We start from the raw sequence: 27,736 nt of genomic DNA, 5'->3' as shown, positions 1-27,736 counted from the left end.
ACATTTCCTGTGTAATTCATTTATGGACATCTTAAAAACAACTTTATTACGCTAAGAATCATTTTTTTAAAACTGAATGAACTATTTGTTGATGCATTATGGTATTAAAGTATAATCCCAGGAAACTAGACATTACTTTTAAAAGCCAATGTGAAGTTGAGGGGAAATCAGTAATATATTATTAACTTAGTTTTATTATTAATACAAAACTTCAAATACTGTACAGTGAGGTGTGCCAAGAACACTATACTGTTATGTTGTTAGCAGTTATCCATTCTCAACTGTAATACAAACGTGAAATCAGAGCAGTGTCTAACAGCTAGTGCCTATGGACGACATAGCAACTGCAATACTTCACTGCCAAGTTAAAGGACCTGCTAGTTTTCTGCCCAAATACTTACACTATATGTGCTTGGTTTTAGTCTAAGTAGCATTTCCCTCCAAAAAGGAGACTCTCCAGTTTTTAGCATTAGTGCTTAAAGTCAAGCCAGCCTGAAGTACTGATAATCTGTTCAGTCCTTTATTGCTCTACAGCAGGCATGAAGGCTCCAGAGGGGTTTCTGCACTCTAAAGGAAAGTATGCAATAGCTTAAATCTTAAAATACTAGTAATTGATACAAGCAAATAACATCAACTAAAACTTTTTCTTTACTAGTTTTTCCTTTTCTTTTACAAGAGAATAGTCATTGTATTATACTACAAAAAACATGTCAACTCCATAATTAAAAACTTTAAATGTCAGATATACAAGTAATGGTATTTTATCCAATAATTCACAATTTTTTTAACAGTTTCTGCTATTTTGGAACAAATGTTAAAATTTCCACAATTTGAGCATCATTAAATATGAATTGAAACACTTGGCATCTCAAAGAATGGCAGAACTTGCAATTAACTCTGTGATATTAGTGATCTATCTCCCCTTTGTTATCTAATTCTTTAAATATACATTTTACTACTATGGCCTATTTTCATGAGTTGTTCTTGTTTGAAAAAAATAATCAAATTGTGAAAAGTCTGTGTTGTACAATTTTGTTAAATGATATAGTCTTGGAAAGTAGAACATCTAGCCAACCCAGAATACACATCTATTTGTTATAAAAGGTAACTTTAAATCTACGTTAAAATGAGTGGAATTTAAACCAATTTTGCAAGGGCTCTGATTTTATAAGAATCTTAAGATGGAGACCTTGCTTTTAGATCGGGGGGGGGGTGAAGCACAAGATTTGCACTTCATTATTTTAAGTTTGGGCCAACTGGTTGTTGAAAGATGAGGACAAAACTTTATTAATGTTCTAAAATAAAAAAAATTATACCATCACTATAGTGACAAGATCAGTATTACTAATGACAGTTTATTTCATATCTAAATGTTACTTGTTAATAAGGTCCTAAATATCTAGAGAAATGTTCCGTAGCAGACAGCCGGTAACTACATTAAACAATACTTTTTTGCATTCGGTAGTTAACATGAGATGTGTCAAAGTAATTCTCCAAAACTGGTCAATAACAGGAGTTGCTCGTAAACGATCTTCCCTGAGGTAAGAGACCCTATCTATGTAAGCCACTGTTAATACCCAATGAAAATGATCCTTAAAATAACGGCAATAAAAACCTGTAAGAGCAAGTTTCAGGACAGCCAGGGGTACATAAAGAAACCCTGTATCGAAAAACCAAAACCAAAAAACCTGTAGCCAGGCAGTGATGGCACACGCCTTGAATCCCAGCACTTGGGAGGCAGAGGCAGGCAGATCTCTGAGTTCGAGGTCAGCCTGGTCTACAAAGTTGATTTCCAGGGCTACAGAGAAAAACCCTCTCAAAACAAAACGAAACAACACGTAGACCTGTATGACCTGTGACCAGTCTCACAGGTGTATTCAGAATGCAATCTCAACTCAAGTAGTAAAACTGAATCATCAAAGTGAAATTAAAAGTCACAGAAGGTATAAAGCAAATTTTGAATATTATCATTTGCTAAATTTCTCAGGCCTCTTTCCTAATAATTTCCAATAAATACCTGAAACATAGTTTAAGGGATGGGAGAAGAATGGGCTATCTAAGCTTGCTCTTTAGTTCCTGAGTAACCATTCCCTTGGGGCTAACTGTATATTAGTCATAATACTTGGCAGTGTCTTATTTCCTTCCTTCGAACCATTGTTCGTTACCAGCTCTCTGGACATACACCACCTCTAACTGCCTGGACTTTGGGTCATCAACTCAAACTCTGTATGATTACAGAATGGATCACTGAAGAAAAATATTTACAATATCACCTTAGTGTGTTCAGCAAAACACTGAAAATATAGCTGAATTGGTTTGAATTACAGTTATAATGTCGCATCTAGGGCTAAAAAACACTTTTACTTGAGATTACAAGCTTCTGTGCTCTGCTGATGCAGTACAGTGGTATCACAATAGTAACAGTCATCTACACTTAGATACAAGGATGATGTTTAAAACAAACCCTCAAAAACTTACTCCAAACGATTAGTTATCCCATTCAAATTTCAAATGAGTTAAAATATGTTCAAGAATTCTGATGAATTCTCAAGCGTGTTTTTTGTTTACTTTTTATCAAGGGAGAACCCAAACTGTTATTTATACCCAGTTAAGTTTCTAATGCTAAATCCCACTACCGTCACTAGAGACAATAAAGTATTGTCAGAGATTAGGCCATCTTCTAACGTTCACATGTGCATAATTTACACTAAATTCAAGTATTCAATAGGGAGATAAAATCTGTTTCTAGCCCGGCATGTTAGTGTATGCCCAGCACTTGGAAGGCAGAGGTAGGCAGATCTCTATGAGTTTAAGGTCAGCCTGGTCTTCATAGTGAGCTCCAGGCCAGCCAGAGCCATCTAGTGAAACCATGCCATGAAAATACAAATTTTGTTTCTGATACTCTAATGTTCTGAGATCCTGCCCGTTGTTAACTAAACATACCAAGCCAGAGAAGAGCATCTGTTGGAGTAGAGTGATTATAGAATTTATTTGAAGCAGTACATTTTGTTTATTTAACAGTTTTCATGTACTTATGTCAGAAAAAATTTTTTAAAGAGTATGTCAGTGGCTTAATAAGACAAAATAATGATAGTGGTGAGGGAAGGGGGGTGATTTAAAGCACAGCTAACTGTTAAGAATTTGGTAGCTCTCTTTCACTTCATGCAAAACTAGCAAACAATACAAAAGTTCTAAATTTTCCTGATACTTTGATATAAAGATGTATGAAAATAAATTTAGAAACAGACGAATGGAGATAAATAGACGAATGGAGATAAAATACTGCAAAGCATGTGATATGATACTAATCCAGAAGATGTGTGTGTATGTGGTGTGGTGTGCTATACATTATCTTAACCTTAGCTATATTTGTAAAATGTCTAGATTCTCCATTCCTTCCTTTTTCAACATGTGGGGTAATTAGTAGTTGGATTTAGTTAAAGATACTGTCACAGAAAAAAAAAAAAAAAACCAAACCTCCCTTATCTAGAAAAAGTTAAAGTATAACTTACATCCCTTTCAAATGAACATAGAGATTTTTAAACACCTGATAATATATTTTCTGGCATATAGTTTTGGAGAATTACAAACAGTTCTGCATCTGTTACATGTGCAAACAGAGACAGCCAGGCTTTGAATGCTCTAAGAGATTATATTAACACACATTTGTCTTTCATTCATTCAAATTCAACTTAATTTCAGTAAACAAAGGAAGATGATGGACTGGAATACACTTACAAATACAGACCTGTAGAACAGAATACAACAGTGCAGTTCCCATCTTAGGAGTATACACTCTGCTTCTAAGGAACAGCATGAAAGCTGCTTCGAGGAAACCGGCACTGAAGAGCAAGAGCGCATGAATGCAATGTTTAAGCAAATGCTCAGTTGCTCATGGTATGTTGGAGTAAACTATGCATCCAAACTCAAGTGAAGCCAACAAAAAGAAAATCTTATAGAAAATCTAAGAAGAAAAGGAAACATTTTTGGTTCAAAGGGGCTCAGAGACATTTAGCATATACAGGCTTAAACACCACTGTGTCAAAACTGTAGAACAATGCAACCCACTCATAAAGATAAAATTCTCTGTGACTCTGACATAGTTAGAAATTAACTACTTCTACCATTATTTTTAAATTTTCTAAAACAAATTGTAATTCTCTCTTATGCAAGATTTAAAAAAATAATAGGTGGAACTTGACAAGGCCAAGATTAAAAAAATAATGGCAACATATTATCAACAAGAGCACACAACTGGCCACATTGGCTCAGACCAACTAACTGAATCACACCGACTTTATCATTCTAGGATAGATCGTTCTTCCCAACTTAGCTCAAATCAGGAAAATGTTGTATCATTACACTCTACCATCAAGATATTTTTGCCAACAGTAGCTGTCTCTAAAATGTTATAACTTTTAAGTACTCTAATAAACTGTTTTATGTATTTTAAGATACATTTAGTTCAGGTAAACTTGAAATCGACATTTTCCTGACATGTAGGATGGCTACCTTGACGACAGCATGTACAAACTCTCATTTCCTCTTCAATTCTGGTCTTTGCAGAAACCAAACATTTAGCAAGAGAATTTTCATTTCTGAAAATTAAGACTTTCATGGAATTAAAATGACAAAGAACTTCCAATGAAGCACATATATCGAAGAAACTTTCAATAGATCTAAACTAATTTACAATAATTCAGAGCCAGCCTGGGCAGCAGTATAGTAAAAGCTATTGCCGATCACACACTTGCTATCATGCACTGAATAACAAGATATAATCTTTGAATTATATACGTACAAGATTTTTAATGACTACTCAAGTTATGTGGCCCAGCCAACAAATATTACATATTCACAATAAACATTCTGCCTTTATTAGCCTCTAATTAAATCAAGAGTGATCCATTGGCTCAGTTGTGTTAGACGTCTCAGCATCTTGACTATCCATCTCTTCCGGTTCCTCCATAGTATTTTCTTTTTGTGCTTTTGACCTTGTGGCAAATGCTGCTCCCAGTGTATCTGCCACATGACTATCAGTTGTTTCAGTATTCGAATTCTCAGTGCCACCAGTTAAAGAAAAAGGTTCAGGCAAGCCAGTCTGAAGACTCCCAGGCCTCACAGAAGAACTCACAGCTTCTACTTTTCTTTGAGAAAGATCAGATGGTGTCTGCTCTGTGCTTTGGTCCCGCATGTGCTTGTCCATTGAAGCCTGAATAGAAGAAACCATTTCCTGCAATTTTTTTCGTTGGGCCTCAACCACATCAGGATCAAGCTGCCTGCCGTCTCTCATTGTTACTACTCCAGGAGCTATTCGAATAAGCTCACTGTTACTAGGAGCAGCTGTGAACACAGGAGGCTCTGTTTTAATGGAACTACTACTAAAATCTGTCCCTGTATTATGCTTTCTTGCAGCCAGAGTTTCCCTAGCTCTGGGATCAATGTGCGGGTTACTAGATGCAGTTCCTAGAGAATGCCCCTTTCCCTGAAAGGCGGTTACATTGTGAAGTTGCTCAGATTTCTTTTTCACTACTCCACCACTACCTAGTTTTAATAACCCATGTGAGGGGCTTGATTCCCTACTTCTTGTAGTAGCCTCTGCTCGAACCTGACTTACAGCCTCTTTAACTAAATCTTCAACATCAGGACCAATGGGGAAGTGTCCTGCAGTATCGGCACACAACTCCAGTCTATCTTCAGAAGCATTATAAACAAAGGTTTTGCCAGGTAGATGTGGAAAAGTACAATGTTTGCCATCAGCCATGCCTAAAAAAAAAAAAAAAAAAAGGAAAGATATTTAACATATTAAGATCTTAGTTACATAAATACTAGTAAAAGCATAGCAAAGACATTTATGGCCAAAATAGTGAGTTTCTGATAGCAATGAAAAGACGAACCGCTTTCCAAAAATGATTTGCTAGAAAATAACTTATTCTACTACAAAAAAAGAACATTAGTAAGAATTTAAAGTAGTTCTCCCAGAAATGGGGAATATATACATGAAATCATTATCCTATAGCAAAGTTATGAAAGGAAATTTAAAGAAACACCTGAATTACAAAACAACAAAACCAACCACAATGTAAGAAAATAGAATTTTACTTACTCAAATTTAAATTATAATTTCAAACAAATAGTAATTTCAATAGTAGGCAAAATGTCAATTAATAAAAATCCAGGTAGAAATTTCTCTTGATATGCTTCTGGCATAGTCAACTGAGAAAAAAATTGAAGTTGCCAGAGCTATATAGCTCAGGAGCTGAGAGCTGCCACTATGCATATCTTCAGGCCTTGCCAAACCATACAAATCAAAGAAAGAAAATATTCAAGTTAGAGATATGGTCTAAGTGGCTTTCTTTCTCTCTCTCTCTCTTTTTAACATAGTGTTCCTGCCTTTAATCCCAGTACCCAGGAGGTGGAGGAAGCCCGCTTTCATTCACGTGGACTACACTTGCACATCCTGCTGTTTCAACACCATTTGTAGAATACAGTATTCTTATCCAAGTCTCAATTCTATGCTGAACATTTTAAAAATTATTTCAGGGTTCAAAAAAGCTCAAAAAATAAAAGCACTTGCAAGACAGGTCTGATGACCTGAGTTTGATTCCTAGATTCCACTGTAGAAGGAGGGCATGAACTCCTAAAGATGTCCTTTGTCAGACATGCACAATGACACATGCATGTCCACACATGGACACACATACATAAATAAAATTTTAAATAATGTTTGTAAAACAAAGAAATTTTATAGTCAAGCTTCTACTTAGAAAACTAGAAGGAAAAACTTTAAAAACAAACTATTAATAAAAACCTGTAAATAAAAACAAAATTTTTTAATGAACGTATAAAACTGGCATTCAAAATGGAAGCTGTGACACTTCACATTAAATTTATCACTTTCACTACTGATTATATTTTACGCACCTATCCACCACTAAATAACAACAAAAAAACCCACAATGGAATTAGAACTATAAAAAGAATTAGTTTTAAATCCTGCTTCATATCTCGTATACAAAGCAAGCATAAGGGAAGAGAAAACCTATGAATCCAATAGTTGTTTCTTTGAAAATGACCAATAAAACTGATAAGCCAACCATTAGCCAGAGCAGTCAGCAAAAAGAAGGAAAGTAGTCAGGCAGTGGTGGTGCACACCTTTAACCCCAGCACTTGGAAGGCAGAAGCAGGTGGATCTCTGTAAATTTGAGGCCAGCCTGATCTACAGAGTGAGTTCCAGGACAGCAAGGGCTACACAGTGAAACCTTGTCTCGAAAAGCCAAAACCACACACACACACACACACACACACACACACACACACACACACACACACGTGAATGGAAGGGACATAAGACACAGCCATGAAAACAACTGAATGCTTCCCTTCAAGAAGGCATTATGTTCTTTGTCATTTCTATTCAACACTGAACTAAAAATCTTAGCCACTTCAATAAAGCAAGAAGAAGCAATAAAAGACTTACAGGTGAAAGATCATCACAAAAACCCACAGAAACAACTAGCCTGGCTCATAGAAGCTCAGAGTCTGAAGCAACAACCAGAGAGCCTAAATGGGACTCTACATACGAGTGACAGTGTGTAGCTTGGTCTATTGTGGGACTCCTACCAATGAAAGCAGGAGCAACCCTTGGCTGGTTCTTGGGACCATATCCTCATACTGGACTGCACTGCCCAGCCTTAATTCAGGGGATACACTTAGCCTTACCGCAACTTGACAGGCGCCCATGGGAGGCCTGCCCCTTTCTGAACAGAAACAAAGGAGTGGCTGAGGGGAACTGGGGGGAAAGAATAGGAGAAGAATAAGGAAGGGAAACTGTACCTGGGATGTAAAATAATAAATTAATTAATAGAGAAAAAAGGAAGCGATATCTTTTATTTACAAAAGACATGTTGACCTACATAATTCTGGGGAAAAAAAGCTAGAAGAATATATGAGCTTAGCAAGGTCACAGGGTACAGTATTAACATGAAAACCAACTTTATTTCTAGTTACTAGCAATAAACAATAAGAGAAATTTTAAGAAGCATCTCTTATAACAGGATTTTTTTTTAATCCAAGAATAAAATAACTAAGGTCTGCATGCTAAAACTACAAAATTCGAATGAAAGTAAATGGAGAAACAAGTTTCATAAATTGGAAAAGAGTACTGTTAAGCCATTGAGTGTTTCTAAATTGTCTATATAGTGAATGAGATCACATTTAAACAAAATAATCCCGGCAGATTTTGTTGTTGTTATTGTTGAAATCAACAACCTGATCCTAAAGTTTGTATGGATTAACAAGGAATGAACCAGAATCCCCCCCACCTTTTTTTTTTTTCCAGGGGAAACAGGGAATATTTACATTGATTTATTTTTAAGGACGCTATAAAATACAAAACTCAAGTCATGGCACTAAGAAAAAGAGAGACAAAACACAGAAGGGGAAAAAAAATCTCTAGAATACAGCAAATTTGCTTGAGTTTTTGTTTGGTTTTGGGTAATTTGGCAATACTAAGAGTTGAACCCAGGGCCTTATACTAGGCAACTATTCTACCACTAAGTTACATTCTCCACCCTTTTAATTCTAAAACAAGGTCTTGCTAGGTTTCCTAGCTAGGCCTAAAACTTGTAATCTCCTGGGCTGGAGCTATGGCTCAGTGGTTAAGAGCACTGACTGTGCTTCCAGAGGTCCTGAGTTCAATTCCCAGCAACCACGTGGTGGCTCACAACCATCTGTAATGAGATCTGGTGCCCTCTTCTGGCCTGCAGCCATACATGCAGACAGAACACTGTATACATAATAAATAAATAAATCTTTTAAAAAAAAAAAAACCTTGTAATCTCCTGAGTGTCTCAACTTGAGCAGCTGCTGACTATAGCTCACTTGGCTTCAAGTGACTTTAAGAGCAAACTTACTTAGGTATAGTTTGCATATGATATAATTTATCCTTTCAAGTATATAACTCATTAATTAGTGAAAAGGTATCAAAATAATCTAATGGATAAAATGTATGTTTTTTAATAATAAAAGAGCAACATCCACAACTAAAAATAAACCTTTATACTTTTGTAACCTATCAAAAATTAGCTTCTTGTTATACTTACAACATTTTTTTTTTGAGACATGGTTCTCTGTGTAACAGTCCTGGCTGTCTTGAACTCAGAAAGATCCACCTGCCTCTGCCTCCTGAGTACTGGGATTACAAGTGTGCATCACTACCACCTGGCTTACTTACAACATTTTGTAATACCCAAAATATATTTGAAAATAAATATAAAAACCTAAATCTATAAGACAAAGAATACAATATTAATGAGCTTGAATTGGGCATAAAAAGCATGAACCATAAAAGAAAAAATTACTAAACTGGACTTTATCTAAATTGAAAAACTTCAAAAGATATCAAAGATCTTCAAAAGATATCAAGAGAATGAAAAGATGAATTACAGACCATAAGAAAATATTTGCTAAACAGTCATCTGATCAATTATATGTGCCTAAAACACAAATAAAACTTAATAGTAAAATATAAAACTTATTTAACATTGAGTGGGAAAAAGAAAAATACGTCAAAAGGTAATCAATATCACTTTATTGTAGAAATGCAATTTAATAAATCACTATGGTTAGTGCTATCCATGTATTAAAAATTTTTGTTTTTTTTTTAAGAACAAGAACTAGGTCAAGTGGTACAGTTTCATCTCAGTGTAAGAGAGGCAGAGACAGGAGATCTCTAAGTTTCAGGCCAATATAGTCTACATAGCAAGTTCCAAATCAGGTAGGGTTATACAATGAGAGTCTGTCTTAAACAAACAAAACCAAAAACAACTGGAGCTGGAGAGCTGGCTCAGTGGTCAACCATGAGGACTCTTGCAGGGGACCTGAGTTTGGTTCTCAAGACCCTTTTTAGGTGCCTGTTCATCTAATTAAGAGGACTGGAGGATTCTGACCTCCTACAGCACCTGCCCTCACACGCACAGACCCATACACATGCACCTAATTTAAAATAAAATTTTCAACTAAAAAAAACCTGGTAGTGCTTACCATCAAGCATTAAAACCCAAGTCTAAGCCCTCAGAACCCGTGTAAAAGAGACAGAAATGGTAGTATACTTATATAATCCCAGCGTTAGGGCAGCAAAGACAGGAGGATCATTGGAACTCACAGGTCAGCCAGCCTAGCCTATTTGATGAACCCTAGGACAGTGAAAGTCACGGTCTCAAAAATCAAGGTGAGCAGCTCTTTAAGAACAACATTTGAAGTAGCTGCCCTCTGGCCTCCACATGCATACACATGTGAATACATGGCCAAACAAAAAGTGTACCTGCACATACATACAAGCACAGGCACACATACACACACAAAGTGACACTACCAAATGCCAACACAGATCTAAAACAAGTGGAATTTTCACACAGTGCTAATAGAAATGAAAAATGTCTAATCACTTTGGAAAATGATGTAGAAGTTTCTGTGAGTGAGTGACTGAGTGAGTGTGTGTGAGAGAGAGAGCAATATGAGAGAGAGAGAGAGAGAGAGAGAGAGAGAGAGAGAGAGAGAGAGAGAGAGAGAGTCGAGCAGTATGTGTACATGTTCGTGTGGGCATGTGTGCACATATGTGTATTTGTGTAGAAGCCAGAGATCAATGTTGCTATCTTCCTCTCATTCTCACCTTATTTTTTCCAGACAGGATTCTTTCCACTGATTCCACAGCTTGCTGACTTGGCAAGACTGGCTGACCAGCCCGCTGCAGAAATACTTCTGTCTCTACTGAATCTGCAGGCACATGGCACCATGCCCTGATTTTTACATGAGTACTGGGGATCTGGACTCAGAGCAACAAACTTACTTAGCAAGCACTTTACACCAACAGAGTCATTTCCCCAGTCATGGAAGTGTCTTATAAAGACAAATACAGACTTACCATATGACTTTATATTCTGTTAAGTATTTACCAAAGAGAAAAAATTTGCATGGAGCCAGGAGCAGTGACGCATACCTTTAATACCAGCACTGGAAGAAGCCTCTAGAGGCAGGTGGATCTCTGAGTTCAAGGCCAGCCTGGTCTACAGAGTGAGTTCAGGAAAACCAGGGCTACACAGAGAAACCTCATCTCAAAAAATAAAATAGGATAAAATAATAATAAATAAATAAATGAATGAATAAATAAATAAATAAAATAAAAACTTGTATATAAATGATAAGTTTATAGGGACTAGATTCAGAGTAGTTAAAAACTAAAACAGTTCAATGTCTTTTGGTTGAAGTCTTTTTTTCAATTTCTGTGTATGTGTCTGTGACTTTATACTCCATGTATAAGACTGTGGAGGCCAAAAAAGGACATTGGAGGCTTGTGAGCTGCCCAAAGTGGGTCCTGGAAACTGAACATGGAACCTCTGGCAAGAGCAAAAAAGTACTCTTAATCAACTGCTGAGTCATCTCTCCAGACCCAATTATTAATTTATTTAATGTGATACCCAATTAATGAAACATTATTCAGTAGTAATGCAAACGAAATCAGCTACTAATACCTGCCAATATACACTAAAACAGAAATGGGAAACACACACTGCCAGTTTCTTGCTATGCTATGCTCTACACTGCTTCAGGGCTTTGCTAACAAGATGGCTATTACCAGATCATAGATCATGGACATTTGACCTTCATATGCAAAAATAAAAATCCCTTATATAATTAAAAACAAAACAGAAAAAGGCTTTTCTCGCTAAAGGACAGTGTGATAAATATTTTGATTACAGTGGACTGTAAGGTTTCTGTTACTATTCAACCCTAGTACTGTACTGCAAAAGGAACAAGCAGTGTGTAGGCATGAGTACGAATACATGTCAATAAACCTGCACAGTGACACCTATGTTAGACAAAAAGTACCTAGTGCAGCACTATGAAAAGGGAAAGTAAATAAACTCAGAAAACAAATCAATGGTTGCCAGTGTGTGGGGACTAGAAAATGGGGGTTGGTTAAAAATCTGGAGTGACAGAAAATATTCTTGTATTTTGTTTTGTTTTTCGAGACAGGGTTTCTCTATGTAGCTTTGGAGTCTGTTCTGGAACTAGCTCTGGAGACATGACTGCATGTTTCTCAAAATCCATATACAGCGTATAAAGTGAATACACGGGTTCTGAGCACTTCTAATCCAACAATCCAAAATCCATAGTGTGCCAAAACCTAAATGCACTTTCAGCATTTTTTTCAGCACAAAATAATGCAACAAGTGTAAGATTCCACACTGTGAAACTGACTTCAAAGCACAAAATGACTTAAGGACATTATATAAAATAATCTTCAGACAATGTGTTTAAGGCAGGTATGTCACATAAATAAATTTTTTACTTGAGCTCTATTAACAAAATAGCTCATTGTGTATATATAAAGTGTTCCTAAGTGCTCCCAAACCCCAAATGCTTCTGGTTCCACATATTCTGGTCTATAATACTTAATTTGTACCTGTATCCCCATGAAATGTGAATTTTACTCTGTATATAACATGTCTCGATAAACCTGTCTCTGGGCTGGCAAGATGACCCAGTAGATGAAAAGTGCTTACCAAACAAGACTGACCACCTGAGTGTGATGCCTGGAGCCCAATGTGGAAAGACAGAATTGACTCCTGAAAGTTATTCTCTGACCACAAACAAACAAGCTGTGGCGTGTGACACCCACACTCACGTATTCCCTCCCTCTCTCCCTCCCCCCTCCTCTCATGCATGCACGCACGCTCACAAACCATATACACAATAGTAATAAAGCCCGTCACTACAGCTCAAGGGAATCCTAACACCTTCCTTTGGTGTTTGAGAGAGCTGCACTCATATGCACACACACATACGTACACACACATAATTTAAAATAAATCTTTAAAATAAAAAGTTGGTGTCTCATAATGTTGTGTAGGCTTGCTGGGAATTCCTGGGCTCGAGCTGTTTCCCAATTATCAACACCCAACTTGGACTACAGACCTGTGGTACTATGCCCAACTGTCACTATTTTTAATACTATACCCAGGTGTTAGTATTTTTAATAAAATATCATTTGATTGTTGTTTTAAAGTATTATTTTGTGTATATGTATGTTTGTGCATGTGTGCACACATGTGCCATGGTACAAATGTGGAACTCAGAGGACAACTATGGAGTTGGCTCTTTTCTCCCATCATGTGGGTCCCAGGAATTGGAACTAAGGCTGTCAGGCTTGGCAGCATATGCCTTTACCCACTTAGGCATCTCTCTGGGTTCCTATTTGAATATTCTTAATTTTATATACTTTAAAGAGAATCATTATCCAAAGATAAAATCACAATTTAACTATACCCATAGTTTTCTTCATAATATTGTAGAATACACCACCCTGCTGGAACATGTGAGGAAGACCCTTTGCATAAGACCATACGTCTTCTCCTGAAAGACAAAAACAGAGTAAGTATAAGTACAGACAACAGAGTGCCACCCAGGACTGTACTAACACAGATTAGCCTTGAACAGCAATTGCAAGGCCAAGACCCAGAATTAGCACAACACAGATGATGCAATGGCACCACATGGGCGATGTGATGGTGGGGGCTGTTGCCAAGTGCTGTCACACAACAGCCTAGACACGTCACTTTTCAAGACATGATAACAATCCAAGTTTTTAGTAAGTTCCTTCAATTTTTAAACAAAGAAGCTAACAAAAGTATCTTTAAAACTGCACCAATACTAAGAATATTAAACAAAATATATCTGAAGTCTCAGAGTATCTCAAGGGAGACTTGCCTGTAAACTCTGGGCAGGAACAGAAAAGATTATAAAGATACTCATTTTTAACTAAAATATAAAATTGTACAGTGTGTGTGTATATTGTGTGTGTGTGTGTGTGAAAAGTGAATAAAATGAAAAAGAAATGGCAAGAGAAAAAAAATAAGTAGGCAGATTGAACAAAAGTAATTGCCTTTTGTTATTCTAATATTGAATTAGAAAACATAAATTTAAGGGAAAAATATTAAATATACCCCTAACAATCTTCAAAAAACTATAAAGCATTCATAAACAAACTACTATTTCACAAAATACATCAAGGTTTCAAATAAAAAACGGAGAACAATAGAACAACTTCTGTGTGGTGAAACACATACTCAGCATGTCCAAGGCTCAGAGTTCAATTCCTAGCAAAAAAAGGGAGGCATGGGGGAAAAGATTTTCACATTCGAAATCATCAAAGAATAGAAGAATAGATGTATGGCTATGCCTATGTGCTGCTTCTTTATACCTTTATTTTCTACCTGTTAAGGAACACATAATATCATTATCAAGGAACTTAGTTCACTTTAATAACAATAGCAATAATGGGTTAATTTTTGTCTTTCCTACTAGAAAACTATACTGCGGAAACTGAGTTTTGCAATGAACTCACTGATGATACTAATTAATCACATGTCTACCATCCTTTCCCACACCATAAAGAAGGAAATGAAGTTGTCTAACAGCTAAAGTTATTTTCAGTAAACCAGTTTTAAACATAAACTTTTAAAAGCCTTGTTTTGTCATTTGAACCTTCAGTTAACCTGAACATTCAGTTACACAAATACTTTATTTACTAAGAATATAATACTATTACCAAAATTACTTAAGTGAAAACATATAGAAATTTTTTTAAATGTTTATTTATTTATTATATATACAATATTCTGTCTGTGTGTATGCCTGAAGGCCAGAAGAGGGCACCAGACCCTAATACAGATGGTTATGAGCCACCATGTGGTTGCTGGGAATTGAACTCAGGACCTTTGGAAGAGCAGGCAATGCTCTTAACCTCTGAGCCATCTCTCCAGCCCCATATAGAAAATTTTTATTTAAAATATCAAATCCCCCAAGCACAAAAATACTGATAACTCCTAGTAGAAGCTACACTGGTAAGCTTACCAAACTTCATCATATTTCACTTAATTATGGTCATTCTTATCCTAAATGGTCGCAGTTTTCTAAACTACTCAAGGATATTAATTTATTTGGAAAATGTCAACAAGTATGGGGTGGCAAAGTTTGAGGTTGGTTTACTTGTGGGGTCTTTGTTTTGTTTTGTTTTGTTTTGGGGGGAAGAATCTGAACAGCTGCCAAAGTGAGCACCTATATACTACATTTCTTAGCAGTTCATATTCCAGACTATGTCTTATTTAAGCAGACCAAGCATTTGTTTTCATCATCTCCGTATAAAGGTTATTCAGACATTATTTTCCTATCAGCCCATTCCCCATGGCATTTGAATAGCACAGATGTATGCTATGCTATACTGTTTATGTAGTATATATGTGTATAATTTTATATATCAAGAGTAAGGTTTTTTCCACTCTCTATTCCCCAGAACTAATTTTTCCCCAGTAAGAGAAATACTGCCATCACTCCTCAATTAAACGAAGTCTAAACACCAGCCAAGCCTCTCTCTAAGCTGAGAATGCACTTTCACAGCTTCTTTTACTATCACAACCAGGCTTTTTCTACCTCACTTACAAGCAAACAAGCTCAGAACAATGCTTACATGACTACCCCAAGATCACACAGTTAATATGTGACTGAATCCTGCATACCAATCCAAAGTTTATACATATCCTTAAAATTAAACATCCATTAGACTCAAACCATGTTAAGACAAACATGATGGCCCTATTCACAGTCCTGCATAGGTATGGCAACTGGCTATAGAAAACAGACAAATTGGGCTGGAGAGATGGCTCAGGGGTTAAGCACACTGACTACTCTTCCAGAGATCCTGAGTTCAATTCCCAGCAACCACATGATGGCTCATAACCCTTTGTAATGAGATCTGGTGCCCTCTTCTGGCATGGAGGTGTACATGCAGGAGGAACATTGTATACATAATAAATCTTTAAAAAAAAACAGACAAATTGTTTCCTTTACTATAAGTGTACCTCCAATGAGTTATCTTTATTGGTAAAAGAATCAAGAAAGGGGACTAGAGACCAGGATATTTGTACAATTCCCCCACAGCCTCATACAGCTCTCCACAGCATCATCTCCATCTATATCACTATTGTCTGTCTCCTGCCTAGACCACTGTCCCCTTCTCAACTGGTTTTCCCTTGAGTCTGTCCTCCCCAACTCCCTCGTTCATGCAGTGCTAAATCTCACACACAGAAGAAAAGCTAGTCCAAAGGTAATCCTCAGATATGCAAGGAATCCCAAGGCCAGTGTGAGCTATAGGACAATGTCTAAAAAAGAAAAAAGAAAAAATAGAGGAAGAAAAAAAGAGAAAAGAATACAGGTCAAAGTCCAAGACCTCCTCTTTTCTCTACTACAGTAAGAACTGGTCCTTCTCTACCAACCTCATACCATGCCTTACCTTGACTGTTTTGTTATTTTGAGACAGGGTCTCACCATGTAGCTGAGACTAGCTTAGAATTCCTAATCATCCTTTATCTTCTTCCAGCTCCTGAATGCTGGAATTATAGGCATTCACCATCAACTCAGTTCCCTCTTCCTTGATTTTAATGAAGCAACACAAATTGTTCCTAAAGGCCAATAATTGTTACATATTCCTTAAAAGGCAATTTAAAATTCAATAATAGCTTATCTGTAAAGGCACATTTACTGAAGCCTGACAACCTGAGTTCAATCCCTGCACCCACACGGTGGGAGGAGAACCAGTTCTCCCAAGCAGTCCTCTGGCCTCCACATATGTGCTGTAAAGCATGTGCGTGTGTGCACACAAATACAAAATTAAATAAGCACAAAAAAGTATAAAATTCTATTTAAGTGCCACTTCTCTATACAATCTGAGTGATTGGGTAATACTCTGATGTCAACATATCAAGGTCACTGTCATAGCTTGCTAATTTAGTTTACTTTTTCTCTTTCTTTTTCAGACTCAGGGAAAGGTCAGTGGCATATCAGACTTTCTATTGCCAGGACCTGGCACAGGGCTGAACAATTGCATTCTTAATACTGGTTGAACAAACACAATGAATGGGTATCACAAATGAAGTTTTTCCCTCCCTCGCCCTCCAGCTGGAGAGATGACACGGCAGTAAAGATCACTGGCTCCTCTTCTACAGGACCTGGGTTTGATTCTCAACATCTAACTGGCAGCTTACAATCAGCTGTCTCTAGTTCCAGGGGATCTGACACCTTCTTCTGGCTTTTGTGGGTACCAGGCACACAAATGGTGCAGACATATATCCAAGCAAAACACTAATACACAACATTAAGAAAAAAGGAAAAGAGGTTTTCCCTTAAAAGGGAACAATGCCTAAAACAACTCGGGGAGGGGGAGGACTGAAGCAGAATAAGCGTCCTCTGGGAGCAGCGGATCTGTAAAAGGTAACTACCAGCAGCACTACCTATATCCAACACTCTAATAAGTCAAACTCTGTGAAAAAAATAGTGGCTCCATCTCATTAGGACACACTCTTAAGAGGCCTTTCATGGTGAAGTCTCCATTATATCAACACATTCTTCTGTCATAGTCTCCTAACTAGCTTTAGAGTTAGCTGTTTTTCATGGTACAACAGTAAAATATTCCTAGTTGATGTATGGCGTGTGAAGATGGCAGAGTGCATGCAGCACCATAAATCACCTCTTTCTGCGGTCTTCTTCTGGAGCCCCTCCTCCAGGCTTCGGTTCTCCTCTTTAAACAGAAGACACATATAGTAGTAGTATTCCGGATGATTTTCTTCTCACTGTAATGCTTTTTTTTCTATTTGAGAAGTGATTTTTAATTTTTTAAATTTATGTTAAAAAGGTCTGTTTTAAGAATATATATTTCTAAAAATAAATAAAATAAAAGAATATACATTTCTTTTCTTCTTCAGATTTACTTATGTATATAAGTACTCTATTTGCATGTATGCCTACAAGACAAAGGAGGGCATCAGATGCCATTACAGATGGCTGTGAGCTACCATGGGATTGGGTGCTGGGAACTGAACTAGGACCTCCGGAAGAGAAGCCAGCGCTCTTAACCATAACCATCTCTCCAGTCCCAAGAATATATATTTTTCTAAGACTAAGACAGAGTTGAGATGAAAGTTTAAAAGGCTGTCATAGGCTGGCATAATAGTGTTAAGTGGCTAGAACACTTCCAAGTCCGAGAACCTGCATTTGTGCCTGGGACCCACATGGTAGGAGAACTGACTCCCACAAATCGTCCTTTGACCTCCACAAGGACATGAGTGCACAAATGAATATGTTTTCGAAAAGTCATTGTTCCAATTTTCTAACTATAAATATTTCTGACGGCAATTTGGAGAAAAGCTGAGAAGGGGGAGATTCAGATAAAATAGCTAGTAGGTGTTCTAATATTGCAGTACAAGAAGAATAACTTTTTAAAAAAGGTTTTTTGACCCAGTTTAACTTAGAAATATAGCCTAGTCTGCCTCAAACTGACAGTAATACTCCTACCTCACCTCAAGTGTGCAGTAATTGTAGGTGTGACTACAACGCCAGGTTTTAAAAGGAATAACCCAATATTCTACAGCATAGTATGTTAGTTATGGTTGAAAACAACTAACTGGATATTTCAAAATAGCTAACAGACAAGTATTTTAATGTTTCCAACCCAGGAAATTATGTGCCTGAGGTGATAAATAAGCCAATATCCCTGATTTGATCATTACACAGTGAACAGATGTACTGAACTATCATACCTTACCACACAAATGCATTGTTATTATATCAGTTAAAATATATTAAGTAAAAGTCAATTTGAAGTTTCTACTTTGCAACTTGAAAACAAACTAAAAACTCTTAACATCTATATGAAATTGTGTGTGTGTGTATAATTATAATATGTGTATACACACACACACATATGGAACGCATGTCCAGGTTGTGTATGTGTGCAGACACACAAGTGTCAGAGGAGGACAGCAAATGTCCTGCTCTACCACTCTCTACCTTGTTCCCTTCAGATAGGTTCTGTCACTGAAGCTAGAGTGTAAATGATCCTTGGGGCTCCACCCACCACAGCACTAGACTCATAAACAACAAATGTTCTACCTACCCACCTCCCATATGAAATATATTTTAAAGACTCAAATACTTAAAACTCTGAACTTGAATTGGCAGGGTGGCTTAATAGATAAATACATTTGCTGTCCTTTAAGTGTTAAAGGATGCATTTATAATGCATATCCATGGACCACAAACCCAATCATGTACAAGAATGTGCACACACAAGAGTCTGTATGAATGTAATTAGTATTTTTTTTTCTGGGAAGTACAATGTTAAGAACTACCACATCTTATTTTATAGATATCAGAATTCTTTGAAAGAAAATAAAAGTAAAATATATCAAATGGCTAAGTCACATAAAGTGATTAACTTAAATCTTCAAAGCATAATTACATAAGTCTCTCCTGTATTGTATATGTAAAGACCTATCTATATGCATCAACATCATATCATGACTATTCTTACTACAAATGTACCACATATAAATAAGAACCATCTAATGGCACATAAGGAATAACAATAAGAATAAGCATGATCTAGATTTCAAACTTTTACCCAGCATTTGAAGAAAAATATAAAAAGAGATAATAATAAAGCAATCCAATGTCACCTAAAAAAAAAATCTGAGTTCTCATGTGATTTTGGAAACTCCTGAGGTATTATGATGGGCTTATATCATGCTTCCTAAGCATACATGAGGCCCTATATTCAACTATCGGTACCACATTCACCAATACATAAAAAAGAAATTACAAATTGTTATGAGGCTTTTGGGTGCTGTGGATTGATCCAAGTAGGCCCTATATTTTAAAACTATATAGTAAAAAGTCACAGTCCTTTCAGGAAGAAAAGCAGTGTCATAAAGCCCAACAAACTTCTCTATTTTCTCAAAAGCTGGTAATAAACTGACATAAAATCACATTTTAAGTAAGCTACAGACAAATCTTGTTTTTCACCTAGCCCCTATCTTTACCTCCTGATAAAGCTATGATAATCAGAAAATAAAATTTAATACTAAGAAAAAAGAAATCAGCCATTTCTTATGGTAGACCATATCCACCACAGCTACCATAAAACAAAATACAAATACTTAGTCTACAAGGAATTGTAGTAACATATTGTACAAAGTCATAATTGGGTTTATTTAAACATTATACGAAGACGCAGTCTGTTAAAAACTAAGTTCAATAAACTCCAGTAGTCTGAATAAAACTTATTAAAAATATATGTGAAATATTACAGAAAAAATACTGTTGTATTTTATACTACCATCATATGATTCAAAGCAACTGTGACTAGTTTCATGAATGCCCATACTGAGTAGACTATGTATTATTTTGTTGATATACATACAAAATCTATTTAATGAATATTGATCTTAAAAACAAAAAAAGGTAAGGTCCCAGGTTCAATCCTAGCACCACAAAAACAAACAAAAACTCACAACAGTGCTTTTCTGTCTCATGACCTCCATGATATAAATATTGCCTCATCACATCCTCCCCACCATGATAAATGGAACCAACTGAAGCTATGAGTTAAAAAACAAACAAAACTACCCTCAAAAAAAAAAGAAAAACACATGTTCCTAGCTACTAAAAGTCAGCACATTTCACGAATCTCCAAATATCTCTATATAGATAGATATTTAAAGATACATGTGTATATATGTGCATAATCTCAAATAAGAGGTTTTTAAATGCTATATTGGTTATCTTTGGGGTTTATCATTTTTATATTGATAGAAAATAAGGCTGGTCATGTTTTAATGAAAGCTATAAATGCAGGCAATTCCCTCAGCAGACACCCTTCTGGCAAGTTGTGATGATATGAATAAGAAATGTCCCCACAGTCTCTAGCAACTGGTTGTTCCCAGTTGGTGGTACTGTTCCAAGGTTTAAAAGTGTGGTCTTGCTGGAGAAAGTACTTCACTAGGCGAGGGTTTGGAAGTTTAATGCCTCCTCCAGCCATTCCCAATAGCTCTCTGCTTCCTGCTGCCATCTTAAGATATGATCTTAGCCAGGGAGCAGTGGTGGTGCACACTTTTAATCCCAGCACTTGGGAGGCAGAGACAGGCGGATCTCTGTGAGTTCAAGTCTAGCCTGGTGAACAGAAGCAAGTTTCAGGACAGCCAAGGCTGTTACAGAGAAACCCAGTCTCGAAGGTGGTGGGTGGGGGGCAGGGGGAGGAGTGAGATCTCAGCTTATTGCTTCAGTTACCACGTCTGCAGGTTGCCATGCTTCCCTGCCATGATGATAACGAACTCTTATCTCTCTGAAACCATAAACCCTTCCTTCTTAATAGAAGGAAGGAACTGTATCTCATTCATTTTTGTACCTCTGACACAGTCTCAGGCTCACAGCATACATTCATTTCGATGAGCTAGCAATCTCTGTTCATTCACTCAGCAAGCATCTGCTTGGTATCATACAATGTGTCAGTGATAACATTCATTGAAACAGGTTATTCTCTCTCTGTAGACTTAAAATCCAGTGTAGGGAGGTACAAATAAACAGACAAATATCATTAAGTTTGTAATAGGTGCTATAAGGAAAATGAATAGAATATAAAAATAAATTAGAATAGTAAACAAGTCTCTCAAACCTTTAGAGGACATATTCAAAACTATTAGTGACAAGATAAATAAATATTGTAAAGCTTGAGAAGCTATTTTCTAAACAAATATAAAGGCAGCTAATTTCTGTAGTTTTCCAATTTTTTGTTTTTGCAATTTTCTAAATAACTCCTGTTGTTTTCTAGCATCGCCAATCTAAACATCAAGTTGCTGAATATTCTTTATTTTATGTATGGTCTTCCAAAACTAATATTTTTACAAACACATTACTTTTAAAGCATTATCTTCTCTACATAATTAAAACAATCAGAGAGAGGTGACTAATATTTGGACAGGGGTTGTCACTGTCATTGTACTTTGATTGTCCTGATCTTTTGTTGTTGCTGTTGTCATCACTGCAGACAGTGCTGCTATGCAGTCAAGGCTCAAGACAAATCTTCACACCTTAAGTTCCCAAACACTTGGAGTGCTAGGATTTGAGGTGTGCACCCCCATGCCAGGCTAGTGTTAGTGCTTAAAGCACAATTTTCTCAAATTAGTAAAATATACTTTTATACTTAAATTCTGTGTTGGCAATAGATACATACATATTAAAAAAAACCAGATGCAGGGGCTGGAGAGATGGCTCAGTGGTTAAGAACACTGACTGTTCTTCCAAAGGTCCTGAGTTCAATTCCCAGGACCCACACGATGGCTCACAACCATTTGTAATCTGGTGCCCTCTTCTGGCCTGCAGGCATACATGTAGATAGAAAACTGTATACATAATAAACAAAGTCTAAAAAAATCAGATGCATTGTGGACACCAACATAAATATTAGAAGAGGGACAGGATTAGAAGAGAAGGTGGTATCTTGGGAAACTTATTACACTCTAAACTAGTTCTCAGAAAATTGGATGCAGGAAGCGTAAATCAATTTTTTAAAAGAAATTATAAACTGGTATTTTTAATAACTTTCAATATAAAACATATTACCAGTTGGACAGTAGTGCTGCACACCTTTAATTTCAGCACTTGTGAGGCAAAGGCAGGTGGATCTCTGAGTTCGAGGTGAGCCTGCTCTACAGAGTGAGTTCCAGGACAGCCAAGACTATACACAGAGAAACCCTGTCTCGAAAAACCGAAAGAAAAAGACATTACTATCCTGTTTTTAACTTAAGAAATTGTCAGCTTTAAAATGTTATTTTATAACATTTTATACCTAATTTTATACATTTTGTAAAGATGCTATTTACTTTTTTTTTCAAAGTTCTAAGAATATTTTACCCAACTACAAGAGATATTTTCTACAGAAGCAACTGAAGTGTTGGGGAGTTAATAACTTTCGCGAAATCACTAAGTTAGTAATTAATAGGGAAAAGAGTCAAATTGTGTCTTCTGATTCCATACATACAGCCAATCCTCCATTCCATGCAGTCTCTAAGAGACCACAGCGTCTCAGAAATATGGAAATACCTAGGTCATTTTCTCCAACTCAGTTTTTACACCTGCCAAACTAAAATCAACAATATCAACTTGAAAATTTGTACAGTTTTTAGATCTCCCATTAACTAATAGGCTCCCAGCTTAATAAACCAGTAATAACAAATCTTCATTATAGAAGGCCAAGGCCCAACTCAATACTTTTCAGTAGTCTGTGAAAACAGAATCAAAGCCAGCACCTTTCTATCTAGAGTTCTTCTAGTTTCAGCAAAAATTAAGGCCTTTCTAACATCTAACATTCAAATTTTACTTCATACTTCAAAACTTGTGTAAAGCATGCTAACACCAACTTAAAAGACAAAGGTTAAGCAATAATGAAAAAAAACATGTACCATGAAGCAGTATCCCAAGTCATCTAAAGGATGAAATTATATATATTTAGTTGATAATATATTTTCCTTTAATTTATGCTAAATTATTAAAAAGAAATTTTAACCCCATTGCCATCTTTGTTCATTTCTTATGAGCTATTCACTGCAATTATGGCAGTCACTGAACCATGAAATTAAACACAAAACCTGTGTACACATACAAAAAAACATGATGAAGGAAATGGAGGCGATAGGCTATTGGGTGGGAGTGCGGACTATAAACACCAGAAACTGCAATTCATCAGACAGGAAGTCCTGAAATCACATGACAGGCAGGAAAATGAAATTAAAAATAAATGAAAAAGGATCAAAATAGAAAGGCCCAAGAGCTCAGACTGGGAGAAAAAGAAAGGTCTTTAGATACATTTGTTTTTTTAAACAATTTTTGAAATAAATGTTATTTAAATATTGGTATATCTAAATAAATAATCTGCTGACAGTTGAGGAACTACTTTCATTTTGGAGTTATGCTTTTCTAATAATCACTCAATAATCATATTTATAATACCAAACATTAAAGAAAATAATTTTCTCCTAAAGTATAGAATCAAGTATTTATGGTAACCACTGTTTTTTCTCCCCACAAAAGAAAACCTCAGTATTTTATACTCACAACTATGATATACCACCAGACCTCAATTGCTCTTACCCATCAACGTTGCTAAAAGACACAAGGAATACATTTCTTTGTCAGCTTGCTCCTGAAGTTCCTTGGACAACAGTCTGCCAGTAGCAGCAATCTCTTCTTGTTTCACAGTGTGGGCTGAGTGTGCTGCAGCCGGCTGACCACCTTCGGCTTTGCCTTTTAAGATCTCTATTGTAATTCTGTCACCATGCTGTAAGGGAACTGGCTCCTTTTCCATGCCTGCCTGGGGTGGCAGTAACTCTTTAGGGGGAAAGCCATATCGAATACACTGTAAATACGGAGGAATGTTGAACTCTCTGGCTATACTTTCCTGAAGTTCAAAAAAGGTTGTTGAAGATTTAAGGGTAACCATGGACTGTCGTCCATCATTGGTTGTTATTCGAATCTTCTTCTCCTTAGAAGTTGTAGGTGAGTAGGGAGCCTTGGTGGGGGTGGCAGGTGCAGATGATGGGCCATCACGAACAGTGCTTGGGGAAACAGTTCTGGGCTGCCCCTTTTGCTCTTGTTTTAATTTATCTGTTTTCCGTTTCTGCATTGCAGAAGCTTGTTCTGTGATGTTCTGTTGAATAGTTCTTTCAGTTTTACTCATGTTTAACTCTTCCTTGTGCAAAGTTTTTGCTTTCTGTCCAGTAAGAATAATCTTAGTTGGTAGCTGAGACTCCAATTCTTGTCCTTGCACATCTCCAACTCTCTGAGCATGAGCACCGTCTATATTTACAGGAGTGTAATCGTCAGGATTTTTTTTTGCAGTCTGATGCAATATGGTGTGGACAACTTTCTGAACTAGGATCTCACTTCCAAATTCACCTGGAAAGTGCTTGGTAACAAGCTTCATTGCAACATCATATACATTACTATTCAAAGCTGGATCACTTTCATACTGGAACCAATAAACGGTTTCTCTGACCACTCTTCCTCCCCACTCCAAAGTGATGGGAAAAGCCTCTGGGAGGTTGTCATACTCTTTACCTTCCCAGAAGTGTTTGAATCCACAACCACATTTGCCACCAGCAGACCTGGAATTAGTTCTGTCTCCATCCAAATACACAATAGAGCCATCTCCTCTGACTCTTCGCACAGATGAGCCATGGCACCAATTACAAGCTGTTAGATTACTCAATCCATAGTCTGGTATCAGAACATCTTTCACTGGGTCATATGAACAAATCAAATTGTTTAAGGGAAAGCTGTAATTTTTGTCAGGCCTCAGCTGTCCGTGAGTACTTTTTGCCAGGTTGTACAGTTTCCCTCCTGGAGCCAACCACTCAGGAGGAACATGAAGTTCAGAAAGGGCACCACAGAGCAAACACTTGTGTAGGCGATTATCCATCACTGCTTTCTTAGCAGCTGCTGTAACTTCCTCAGGCTGAATTCCTATCACCCCAGTCCTTCTGTAGAAATACTGATGTACATCAGCAACCAAACTAGGATGGATGCCATGCTTGTCCATAAAGACCTCTTCCATAGCAGCAACCAGCCGAAGTAAGTACTTATCCTGCAAACTTCTGTCTCCTCCGATAACACAACCACCATCCTCCTCAAGTTTGATGTACTTCTTAATAAGATCCTGAGGCACACCCCATGCTTTAGGCAGCAAATTCATGGGCAGTTTGGGCAAGGCCGCCCCTTTTATGCCTACCAAGGGAATATAATGGTTTCGACCAGAGCTACTCCACGCGATACAGATTGGCTTGTTCAGATGACCATCTCTCCCAGTGCACTTCTCTGCCGGGATGAGCCCAGGTAGAAAGGTGGCTGAATAGTCGCCCGAGCTTCGCATGCCACTGAGCGAGTCCAAGAGGATGATGGGGCGATGTAACACGTTAGCAAGGCCAAATATGTGGATGTTCCTCAGGCCTAAGGGGACACCTTCGGGTGGCACAAACAGAGGGTCACACTCGTTGATGATGTCCTCCCACTCGGCCGCATCAATAAAGTCATGAAACAGGGCCTGATAGCGGGCCAGGTGCTGCTGAAAGTGCTGCTTGAGATTCTCCCTCAGGGCATGCCAGAAGAGCTCCCGGCCCACGAGGGCCCGGGACACCGCGTGCACCAGGCAGTGTCCGTCCCCATCCACATGCACGGGGATGAGGCACTCCTGACTTTTATTGGCCCGTTTGATGTCCTCGAGGGTGTCGTGTAGATACAGGAGGCTCCCGGAGCGGTCCTTGCCGTAGCCCACGGTGTTGACGTGCTCGGGCTCGATGAGGAAGGCACGGTCACCCAGTAAGGCGCAATCGAACAGTTCGCCCTGGTTCATATCCCGGAGAAGCTTGGCCCGGCCTGTTTGTTTGTCCATCCCATAGCGTGCCAATATGGGCGACAGTAATTTGCAGTGGTAGTTGGAGAGGCCCATCACCTTTACCAGTTCCGTGTTCTTCTTGGGCGCCCCCGTCACCCCGAGCAGTGCGTTCCGCAGCAGATTGTGCAGCACCACGTCCGGGTCGGTCACCTCTTCCACTCCCAGCAGCTGGTGCTGCTCGTGCCGCTGCCCGCACTCGGTACACTCGATGCTGGCGGAGCCCGAGGCCGGGAAGAAGAGCCGCGCCTGGCACTTGGGGTCCGGGCAGCTCCCGGAAAGGATCCTCCGGTCCCTTCGTTTCGAAAGGCCCCCCGGAGTAGCCGCCGCCGCCAGCGACGACGAAGTCTGCGGAGCCTCGGGGGGAGGAGGCGGCGGCGGCAGCGGAGGCGGCGGCGGCGGCTGAGACATCGCTCTCGGCTCTCGTTCGGCGTCCCAAGCGACCCTCAAAAGCACATAGCCAGCCCTCCGCCGGCCCTCCGCGGTTTAGTCCAGGCCCAGGGCAAATGGCTTTCCCTTCCCTACCAGTACCTCCTCCTCCTAGGCGAAGGCGGAAGCGCCGGACGTTGTTTCTCTTCTCACTTCTCCACTGCCTTAGCCGTTGCCCCGAACGTAACGGCCACCACCCCACCCCGCACTCACACTCACTCACTCTCGCTCTCTCCCTCAGACACAGACATACACGCCCTCATTGAGACTGCGCAGGCGTCGCTTCCGCTCCGCCCTCTGGGAACGAGAGTCTTCCGGCTCCTCTCTCGCGAAGGAGTGCCAGGCGCTTCCGTCCAGAAGGAACTTCAGGTACCATGATGCAAAGCTACAGGGCGCACGAGGGGAGGAGGAAGAGGTGAGCATCGGAAGGCGGGGACAAAAAGGAAAAGGATGACTCGCGGGGCTTGTCGGTAGTTGTATTTTTTTACTGAGTCTCTTTTGTAGTTTATTTTTTCTCCTCTGGCCCAGGCGGAAGAGTCAGACCACATTTCCAAGGATGCTGTGTGTGGTGTCCCGCCGCATTTCCCCCTTGGGCAGAAAGGAGTTTGCTTGGTGAAAACAGGAGTAAAAAAAGAATTGTGTGGTAGAGGGTCTGACGTTCACGACCGATACAAGGGTTGGGGAGTAAAAAGGTTGTAAGGGGTTGGGGGGTGGTGGGTAGGGAATCCCAGTGATTTGCCAGGCTAGAAAGTAGAATGAAGGATTTAATCCTAGAAAAAGGTCCTGGCTGGTGATAGGAAAATCAGAGTTTTAGAATTACTGGTTCGCAACTTGTAAGAACACTTTTTTAGAAAGCATCTTGTTATTATATTTGTCTTTTTTGGCTTATTTTTAAGTATTGAAGGAATGGCTTGTCATGGAATGTTTAGAAAACAAGTCTAAAAGAAAGGTAAAGTTGTCTCTTAGCAGTTA

The 27,736-nt window shown here is 38.3% G+C and overlaps 1 protein-coding gene across 1 annotated transcript; it reads right to left on the bottom strand.

Moving 5' to 3' along the window:
- Window positions 1-630: 630 nt before the first annotated feature.
- On the bottom strand, window positions 631-26,995 carry Vcpip1 (valosin containing protein interacting protein 1). The gene is made up of 3 exons (XM_050142025.1): window positions 24,040-26,995; window positions 13,330-13,416; window positions 631-5,766 (listed from the first exon to the last, which is right to left on the bottom strand). The coding sequence occupies exons 1-3, from the start codon at window positions 26,744-26,746 to the stop codon at window positions 4,895-4,897; spliced, it is 3,666 nt and encodes a 1,221-aa protein (XP_049997982.1). The 5' UTR covers window positions 26,747-26,995; the 3' UTR covers window positions 631-4,894.
- Window positions 26,996-27,736: the final 741 nt, after the last annotated feature.

The sequence above is a fragment of the Alexandromys fortis genome, unplaced genomic scaffold, assembly GCF_014885135.2.
Source record: "Alexandromys fortis isolate MF-2015 unplaced genomic scaffold, M_Fortis_MF-2015_v1.1 scaffold_41, whole genome shotgun sequence".
Classification (NCBI taxonomy): domain Eukaryota; kingdom Metazoa; phylum Chordata; class Mammalia; order Rodentia; family Cricetidae; genus Alexandromys; species Alexandromys fortis.
Note: the sequence above shows the minus strand (reverse complement) of the source record. Positions and strands in the feature narration are given on the sequence as shown.